The sequence below is a fragment of the Dermacentor andersoni genome, chromosome 11, assembly GCF_023375885.2.
Source record: "Dermacentor andersoni chromosome 11, qqDerAnde1_hic_scaffold, whole genome shotgun sequence".
Classification (NCBI taxonomy): Eukaryota; Metazoa; Arthropoda; class Arachnida; order Ixodida; family Ixodidae; genus Dermacentor; species Dermacentor andersoni.
Window position 1 is genome coordinate 114,189,357 of NC_092824.1, and position 10,466 is coordinate 114,199,822.

A 10,466-nucleotide genomic window follows, 5' to 3' on the forward strand; every position below is an offset into this window, starting at 1 on the left:
TTGGAAGCACGGAACGCAAAGCTCCTATTTATTAAAGCAGGGAAACCCCACCTCTCACAATATAGGACTAGATGTATTGCTTACCATAAAAGCAGCGGGCGCGACACATTTCTCGCGGAAAGAAATTCCGCCCGATATCTATCGACAAGCATTTAGCATGCACACACATCAATTGTGACGGAGCAACTAATGTGTGCGGCCGTAAAGGTGGAGTTACGGGCCACTCGCTAGCATTTCCAGGAGTCCGGTATGGCGCCAGCGTTTGCCGATAAATGTCGCACCATCGGTGGCGCTTCCTCATTGACGACTCCACGCACCAGTTTTCACCGCTGTACGAATATGATCCACGAAGATGTGCACGACCGAGCGCCCTATACTTGTCTACACTAGAAACTTTCGGTGAGCTTCCAGAGTCCTATATTAAAGAAGAAAAAAAAAACTTGGGTGAAGTGTGGCACTAGTGTCTGCTGCAGCTGAGTAAGTATGGCGGTGCAGCCAGCACGTAAATAGTGCGTAGCACGTGGATTTGCCTAAACTCTGACATTCCGGATTCAAATGATTGAACGTGAAAACGAGCAAAATATCTGAGCGTACACAAGGAGGAAGAAGACGGGACGAGGCTGGTATGTTCCAGTATTTAGGGCAGCCGAAAGACTAAAGCAGAGAGAGAAATGTTGGAGACCGATTACATCATTAGGTTGGGAAACAAGTGCGTGAGCGCGACGTCCTTAGGCTCACGTGACAAAGAATGACGTTTATCGATCGGTAGCATGTCGCGTGATTTGTTTCTGGATTAGAGATTCTGGAGTTTGTTTTGCGATGGGTTTCGCACATGTGCCAAACGACTGCCGGCGGTCATATGCTCACTTCCCGTTAAAAAAAAAAAAGACAGTTTTTAGTTTCAGTCTGTCCCCACTGTGTTCTCGACTGGTTTTTCAAGTGCAGTCATGCATCAACTGGCACAGCTCTTGACTCCATGGCTTCAAGCTTTATGGCTTTACAAATTGACCGTCTGCGACAAAATGTTGCGCTATCACTGCGAACGGTTATTTTCAGTGATTGCAGCACGCGCAGAGACTCGCTGCATTGATGCGTTCAGAAAAAGAGACGATTTCTTGGAACTTTCCAAATAGAAGGGCTCCTAAATCACACCACGAGGACGCCCGAAGCGGCGAGCACGAGGGCTAGACAAACCCATGCGCTGCACATAATCTCCTTGGTAGTTGAACGACAGCAAGGCCAGAGTTGCTTCAACTTCAGCTTATTGTCGCATCTTTGCATCCGTGGTTCCCTCTGGTAATTCTTGCAGAGAACGTTTGCGTGTACCACAGGAATCCGGTTTGCACCCCTCATGCACGCGTCGGCAGCGGCACGCAGGACGAATGCGAAGAACACCTAACGATCTACTCTTTAAAAGGCCCAGCCCAGGGCGTCTGCTACCTCGTCATTTTTGTATTCTCAGATTTCTTAACCTTCTCGCTGATTATTTATTTATTTATTTATTTACTTGGAATCCGTAGTAGTCCATGCCATTGGAGGTTCGGACTCAAAAGAAAAAAATGGTAGCTTACAGCTTGTCAAGTTAGCATGGCAGCCCACAATTTTGAACTACTACCAGCACGATGTAAATCATGCGGAATGAGCTATCAGATCTGACTGCATCCTGTGTTGCCAACGGCCTGGCCTAGATGACAGTCACATAGCCAAGACGGTTATTCATGGATTGTGCAAGCTTAGTTGGAAAATGCTGCTCCTTTTGGGCATGCTATAGATTAGCCATATCTACTGCAGGTACCTATTGACCTGATTATTATTATTATTATTATTATTATTATTCCTTGTATGTTCCCCGAATGGCGCAGAACTGACAAGTGTCCCGAATATTCCGGGTTTTGGTAGACGCCTTGACGCTAACACACGCGCCTACCACTACCGCATTTAACATCGTCGCCGTTTCGATTGCAGCTACGGCTCGGCGGGCGGCTCGGCGGGCGCTTACGAGGCGGCCGCGTCGAGCAACACGTACCACAGCCAGGCGAGCCCCAACAGCAACCTGTACTACTACTACTATCCGGTGTCTAAGAACAGCGGCCAGCAGGCCTCTAGCGCCTCGGACGCCGAATACCAGGTATACTATGCTGTGAGTCAATTGGGGATTGCACGACGATGGTTCAGACATTCGACGACGGTGGTGGTACTGTGATTATGATGATTGCTACTTCCAGTAGGGATGGCAGCAAATTAGTCACCGAGACCTGCGTGAGCTAATGACGTGGTGTATAGCGTAAGATAGCATGCTGCCTGCCGCTGCTTTATATTGCAAAGTCACCTAGCCTGTGAACCTTGCTTACCTTTGTCCTGGTGTTCTCTCGCGTGAGCAGCGCTTCCTTTACGTGCATCTGCCTGTCTACTTGTGAACTAGTAATCAATCAATCAATCAATCAATCAATCAATCAATCAATCAATCAATCAATACGCGTCCGCGTGTCTCGCCCCTGTCGCAGGCGAGCGCAGCGCAGAACTACGCGGGCGTGTCGGCGCCCGGCAGCGGCTCGTCGGGCTCCCCGTCCTCGTCGGGCGGCTACGACCAAGCGGCCAGCGCCTCCTCGTCCTCGGGCTACGGCGCCTCGGCCGACGGGGGCCCGTCCTCGTCGGGCTACGAGCACGACTCGAGCGCCGCGGCGGCCGCCTACAACGCGGCCGCGGCCGCCAGCTACCAGCAGCAGCTGCAGGCGTACGCCGCCCAGGGTGGCGGACACTACGGACCCAGTGAGTGCACCGATGCGGCGGCGCGGGGGTCACCCCGGAACGGAGTCGGAACGGTGCAGGACGGACTATACCCTTTCCTCGGTTTAGAAAAAAAAAAGTCCTCAATGAGGGAGCATCGAATACGTCCAGGCTGCGGGAGGACGCGGGTTCGACATTCGCTCTCGCAGGTTACCAGTCGAAGAAACGGGCACAAGCAGCCTTCGGGACCACACTCGACTTTCTTTGGGGTTAAACCTCTCGTTGAAGAAGCGTGCACTTTTAAACGAAAGTAGGCTGTTTGCTAATGCGAAACACGGCAGCCCATTCCGCGGCAACAGTAAACACTTAGCGTTACGCTAAGCGTTTCCCTCCCAAGCGCTGGCGGGGACCAGCGCTACTTAGCTTCAATGTCCTGACGCGAACCGGCGCATTCGGCCCGACACGGCCCATGGACAAGCGTGTAACCGGGCGTGACGGGTGGCGAGTGCCTCAACGGTGACGTCGCGATCCATTTCGGCCATTGTTCAAAAGAAATGCGCTGGTAAGGCCAGCCTGAGCGCTCTCCCACAACAGCGCCGTCCGACGAAGTCCCGGGGAATAATTGCGATACGTACACTGCGGTTGCAAGACGCCGCCAGCCGCCTTTTGCAGTGCTTGACGCGCGCGAGTGCGAAGGCGAGCCCCGTTTTTCTGTTTCCGCGCGGTTTTCTCGAACTACCCAGGCGCGGCGCAGTACGCCCACCTGAGCCAGCTGGCGCAGCAGTACGGACCCCAGCTGGCAGCCGCCCAGCAGTATGCCCAGTACGCCCAGCCCGGCACGGGCCACTACGGAGGAGGAGGAGGCGGCGGAGGGTCCTATCCATCACCTTCCTTCCAGGGAAGCTACGACACGTCCAAGAGGTCAGTTCCCGCAATACAATGCGAACCCGCGGATACTGCACTCCCCTGCTCTCTCGCACACCTGATCCGGAATAGCAAGTTTCTTGCTATTTCAAAATATAAATAATAATGGAAACACAAAACACACACGCGCGCACACACGCACAAAGGCGATATTGAACCGAACAGCGAAAGTTACAAACGTGAATTTAATAGAACTCAGTGTCTGCTTCGCGTAAGAATGCACACGTCGGCGCACTCCGTGGTGCACTTACGCAAACAGAAGGCGGACGGGCGCATCAATAAGCAGCAGCGCGATCCAGGAAGGATATCTCAGAGCTTTACAGCGATGCCGAGGAGTCACTCGCACAGGCACTCCCTCTTTTCATAATGTGATGAGTCTACATTAGTTTTCGTGCGTCCTTTCCTTTTCTTTTTCTTAATAGTATCTTCCACGCTTAGAAACGTCCCTCACAATTGCCGGCATGCAGCGAAATGAGCAACTAGCCTACCATGGTGCCCTTGTGAAGTAGAAATCTCTGCATGTAGCAGGGCTGACACCTTCAGTTTCCATTAAACTCTCCCTCCTGCTCATACTCGTACTAGAGAACAGCGCCAAATACTAGAGGACGAAGGTGCTGCGCCCTGCTTTCTTCGTCCCTATTCCCCCTTCTTAATTTTTTTTTATTTATTCATACTGTAAGCCTTCTCAGGCTCATATTTCTTCGGCGCTGTTTTCCAGCTTGAATGGGAACATGAAGAAACTGGGCCAAACTGCCACTTTGCTAGAATACCTTTTCTTCTCTGCTTACGTCGTGCTGTGACCAGTCCGCTTGAGCCAGTGCGCTGCTATTTAGCGCCAGTCCGTCCGTTTTCATTTGCGGTGCTCGACGCACTGCCCCCGGCTTCAACTAAAGGTTTTTCATTAGCCTCAAATACTTCAATCGAAGTTACACGGCATGTCTCGTCCGGAGTTTTAGCCCGAAGGAACAAAACATGCTGACTTTTTTTTCTTTCTGTCTGTCTACTGCTTTAAAACGTATCACCATGTGCGCTCACATAGTCGGGCTATCGTTTTGACGACGTCCAAAGATGTCTTGCTGGAAGCGGAACGTGCCCCCTTTCGAAACATATACGTTATTGCTCGATGATCTAAGCTCTGTTCAAAAATCACGTGGCGTTGGATTGGAAACTAGAGCTGCTTTATGTCAATCGGAAGAGTTATGCGAACGTGTCTCTAAACCGCGTGTCCCTCAACATTACAGCATAAAGTGTTCATTATCCAGCATCATACACATCGCGTACAATCCACTACAGCTACACGACATCGCGAAAAAGTGGCACATGGACGAGTTCCACCCGTCACCAACAGTCTAGACAAGGACACGAAATAAAAAACAGGGTACTTGAAGGAGACCTAAAGAAAGACCTCAGCAAGGCTCTAAACATGACCGTAAACGACTGAGGCAATGTGACTAATCTAAATATTAAAATGAAGGTGTGTGATATCCCAAACTAAAACATGCAGATCCAAAGCGAACGTCGTTAGCAAGAGTAGCTGGAGCAAGGCCAGGCATCATCTTCTTGCCGTCGCTTCATTTAGAAATTGAACAAGGTTGTAGACGAAGTTGGAATCTAATGACGAATAGACAACGTGTCTTAACTATAATATGGACGCTAAACAAAGTTCTAGACTAGAACGGTAAGTTAGTAAACGTGCTTCCCTGTCCAACTCGACTCCACGCTATGTACGGACTCTCGTTAAAGACATGAGCAGGGCCCTGAATAAGCGTTTCTAAGCAACGGCCAAAATAACGAACTCAACACTGCCGTAAAGCCCGAGTAAAGAAAATACCAAGTAAAGAAAATACCAAGTAAAGGCAGCCAACAGGAGGAACGGGAGGGCAGAAGCCCAACGGCGCCCTTCGATCACTCGTGGTTTTTCAGGTACTACGGCCTGGGCTCGGTGATCATGCCGCTGCTGGCGCTGGCGGGTCTGGGCCTGCTCATCCCCACGGTGACCAGCCTGAGCGGCAAGAAGAAGCGGTCCATCGACGACGCGAACCGGGCGCACCTGGGCGACTACGCCGAGCGGCTGGAGCGGTACTTCAAGATCTACCGGGCCGCCGTCGAGAGCGAGGAGTGCATGAACCGCATCATCTGCGAGCTGGGAGACGCCGTCAGCAACGTGCGCGGAAAGTCGGCGCTGCTCACGTGAGTGAACGCTCCGGACGAGCCACCGGGCCGAGCGGTAACCGGAGCCCTTTCGAAGCACTCGCGAGAGTTGCCGTTCACCCGCTGGAAAGCATGGAGCGCTCAAATAACTCCAACGCCGTTTAAAACGTACAACGTTAACACTTAACGTTAAAACTCCAAACGGCACTTGTCGTTGGAGCTCTTTTGAAGCACTTCTGCGTGCCCCTATTCGCCCACTATAGAACACCTAAAGGTGCTAGATGCAGACAGAATATGTAAAAATGTCTGAGGGCAACAATTTAGGCTCACTGTATAGAACCTAAACTGGTCATTCTACCATTTTTCGACGGTCAGCCGCCTTTTCTGCGAGCTAGATCAAGCCGCCTAGATGACAAATCACTCTCGTAAGAAGAGATCGCAAAAGGCCGACAAGGCCGCAAAAGCCCTATTGCGCTTTTTGAACGCAACCGGACTGTTGGACCGCCTGGGGCTATCGCTGAACATTCGTCTGGGAGTGTTGTGTCACTGATTGTCTCTTTATTATATCTTTCCTTTTTCTTGCATACCTAAACCCTTTGGCTAGCCAACGAGGCAAGGGCTTGGTTAACCTTCCTGCCTTCCCTTCTTCGTGTCTCCCTTTCTCACCAAAGATATAACCGAGGAACCTATGACGTGGCGTTCCCCATACAGTGCTCCTCGAAGGCGTCAAATACCATCAACAGCTTTTTTGTCTTCATTTACTAACTTGCTCATTCATTCATATGCATTAGCCTTATGTCACTCTAATTGTCGCAGGGTAATGGAGAAGTTCGCACCCGGCTGGATGAACAACAAAGTGGGCGTGTTCAAGTCCGCAGCTCTGACCGTCGACACCACCAAGTGCTCCCGCTACAAGTGCTGAACGCCGCAGCGTGGCGGCGCCCCTGGGTCCACCATAAGCACCACGCAGCCCACCCATCCACGACGACGATGACGACGAATACAGACAAAGCACCGCCATCCTCCGAGCGTTAAGAACTAAGAAAAAGAAAAGAAACAGAAAAAAGCAGTTAACCGCTTCCGAAACGTGGTCGTTTCGAAGGCGTGTCGCGGCTTACGACCCACCTTCTCGCTCATATCCCGACTCTGCTCTTCACTGCCCTCGCATTGCCGTCCATATAATAGAGTAACACTTTTTTTTAATCGAATCTTGTCACTTCTCCAAGAGGTCGGGTGGAGAACGCACGTGATTCGAACGTTTGGGATAGTTACGTTTCGAGATCAAAAGTTCGCTTACGTGGTAGACTGACGACGGCAAAGTGACGATGAATGAACGCGTCGCATTTCCCTCCTTGTCCAGAAAGCGACGAACAGCTCCCGAAGGATAGGAGTTGGCCACGTGACACGCGGGACTGCGACAGAGTCTCGTTTCTGCGGTTGTCTCTTGGGTCCGGTAGATTTTCAATGCCCAGGTCAGGTCACAAGCAATCGCGCGGCAAAAGGACTTCTGGAGGTATGCTAACCGTTCACGTATCCATGTAGAGAAGAAAAAGAGCTTTTCTGAACGAGAACCAGTCTCACATTGCCAGAGCTACATTATACGAATAAGACAAGTATACTGCAAGGGCGCACCACCAGGAAATAAAGACAAAGAAAAAAAAGTAGGAAAACTGTTGAAAGACGTAATTGAACGACTTAATTCCCGTGGCGACCATTAATTGAGATGCAGTGCGCCGGATCAGTTTCGTCATAAGCTGCTTTCAGTTTATGCACGCGGAAAAACGTCAGCGGCTTTCTTGAACGTCCTGCAGGAGTGTCTGGAAAGATTTCTTCAAGAAACGGGGATTTTAGAAGTGCTTAACCTAACTTCGCGAGGTTCCCTAAGATATCGCTGATGTTTATCATTTCGCTGAACACGGGATCCGATCTATCAAGTCCAAAAGCAAATGGCGAAAAAGACAAATAATCCTCCCAAGCGCAAACTGGGAAGAGTGTAAGTAGGCGGTTACAGTATATTTTTTTAATTTGCACTAGTTTTCAAAGCAATAAAAAAAAAGCTGCACTTGCAGTTGTGGTAGCGATGATCAAACGCAGCCGCTAACCCCCCCCCCCCCCCTCCAGTCGCGGAAAAGGACATCGCCGTTGGAAGTTTGGCAAGGACAGTGAACGCAACCGAACGATTCTTTATCATGAGATTTAATGTTCTTCGTGTATTTTTCTGGCTAATAGTCCCCTAAAAGTGTCAATTACAGCTTTATAACGAGTCCCTGCGCAGTGCCTCGAAATATTTGTTACAGTCCTTGTTTTCTTCATTTCCTGAAATCTAAACAAGATTCTAGTAGATTGTATGTCAGGCATATCTATCGCTTCCGGCTTTTTTCACATCCATTTGTCTTGTCACTTATTTATGCTCTTTTCAAATCGTGTGGCGAAGGCGAGTGTAGCTTACACGAGCGCCATCTGCATTTGAAGCTAAAAAAAAAAAACATAGTGCAGCGCTCGTTCGCCTACGACTCCAAAATAAGCACGTGTCGTCTGGAACTTACCTGCATACCATGTAAATGGATGTCCACTGTCGGCAGTTCCAAAAATCCGCGTTACGAACTCCTGCTCGAGCGAGCAACGCCAACAGTGGCGCAACCTTTGAATAAGTCTTGTGCGGAACTCCATGCAGTATGGTGCCGTCAGCGAATGGAGCAGACGACATTCACTTTACACCTGTTTTCTTTCCCTCTCAAAGCTGAAATTATCGTCTGCTTCATTGAGCAGTCAAGAACGTGATCTTATGGACAGCACACGCATCATGTTCCGTCTTCGAGAGCATTTCGGTCAACAGTTTTTTTTTTTTTTTACGTCACAGCAGTCGTCATCTAGTTATATATGCTAGAGTGCGGGCGTTATCATCGGATGCGCCATCAGCTGCAACGCAGCAATCGCTCTCGAATGCAAACATCAGACGAACGCCATCACCACTCATCTTCAATATATATATATATATAAAAAAAGCAAGTCCACCGTTTTCTCCTTCCCACCATCGTCAGTTCTTAGCATTTCGGTTAGTCCTATTTTATGTTCCGGTTATTATTATTATAATTTACTATTGAGTAACTTTGCGGCATTCAATGCACATCTCGATTAACTCTTCAGCGTGGCCCGCGGTTTGTAAGCGTGTTTCTTGTGTGTGAAGTTGTGTTGTATTTTTTTGGAATGTTTAAACAATTGCAAGAGTGCTTCGTTCCATTGCTTCGATGGTTCTTTTAATCACATTTTTTTTTTTAATTTTCTGTTTGTGGATAGCGGCGAGCTTGCCCGATCTCGCCTTAGAGGATTCCCGAGGGATTTTCTTCGAAAACCCACCTGTGAATGCCACCCGGTGATAATAAATCTGTGCTTGAGAGCCGTAATTGCAATAATTCGGACACTAGCTTTATTATTCTTATTCTTAACAGCGCTTGTGGAGGACATCCCAATGACAATGCCGAGCTGTCCGAGTTAGGCACGAAGTGACACTACGACTACAAACTAAGACTCAAGAAATTCTCATTTTAATTTTTTATGACTGACTCAGGGAGTATCATTTAACGCATTTCCTCTAAGACTATTATCTAAAAACTCACTCGTCCTTTATGCGTTCATTCAACATTATTAAACTAACCCCTACTGCGCTTCGCACTGTACATAATGAGACTTTTGCACAAACACTAAACAGCACTCGATTTGTGCAAGCGTCAACTGAATTGTTTCAAACAAACTGATTAAAACAGTGTATCGAACACATACAAAAACAGTTATGCAATTTTCTAGCAATAGTCTTCGCCTCAATAATGAAATTTCGATGTTGCGTAGAAAGTCAAAGAATTTCGGCTTGAGCTTTAGTCAAATGTCTTCGTTTCTGCTAGTCGTCCGTGGTGATGCCGAGCAGACGATGCACGGTTCGAGTTTGCACATTTCTGCTTCTGTATGCCGTATGCTGCTGGACAATTTACATGCACATGATAAACAAGGTACGCTTTCGAACATTTCACGTCACTTCGTGCCTAAAGATATCTTACATTCAATCAGCACGTTCTGCCACTTCTTGCGCGATCAATATTTTCGTTCTCTCGTTTTTTTTTCTCTCTCTCTCTTCTGGGCAATGACAACCTTGGTCTTATCCTATGCGTCGGTTGCCTGTCAATTTGCTCCTGCTAACAATACAGCGAAAGGAAAACGTTATTGCGACCACCGTGCCAAGTACTTATACGACACAGGCGGGCCGAGGTTGGACATTCAAAAATTTTTTTTGTTTCAAATCCTCACGGGCATTTTGCAAAAGGCTGTAGCTCATTTGTGTAGGGTGTGTAGTATTTATTTTTTCACGCAGTACACCGTCGCCTCTTCTGCGACGAGGCCCGAAACGCCTGTCTGATCTTGTATTCCTTGTACACATTTTTTGGATAAAACATCTGAATGCCAGTGGTTTGTGTTGACTCACTTGTGTCTCAGAATTCATGTTAATCATATGCAGCAGAGGAAGCTAGTTACGTGCACAAGTACCAAATCTCCCGAGTTCTAGGATTCTTAATCAACGCCACTCACAGTCATGGCGGCGGACGTGGAACATTAAACGAGAAATTCAGCACAACCCATCTCAAGATGACTGCCGACAGTAACCCGTTGAGTGT

At 48.7% G+C, this 10,466-nt stretch overlaps 1 protein-coding gene across 1 annotated transcript in view; it reads left to right on the plus strand.

The window, feature by feature from the left end:
- The window catches only part of LOC126539626 (uncharacterized), a 32,299-nt gene extending 22,042 nt beyond the window's left edge, over positions 1-10,257 (plus strand). The window contains exons 3-7 of the mRNA XM_050186513.3: positions 1,966-2,128; positions 2,505-2,769; positions 3,471-3,648; positions 5,575-5,841; positions 6,619-10,257. Coding sequence (XP_050042470.2) covers positions 1,966-2,128; positions 2,505-2,769; positions 3,471-3,648; positions 5,575-5,841; positions 6,619-6,724 — 979 coding nt within the window. The 3' untranslated portion in view covers positions 6,725-10,257. The remainder of the gene's footprint in view (positions 1-1,965; positions 2,129-2,504; positions 2,770-3,470; positions 3,649-5,574; positions 5,842-6,618) is intronic.
- Positions 10,258-10,466: the final 209 nt, after the last annotated feature.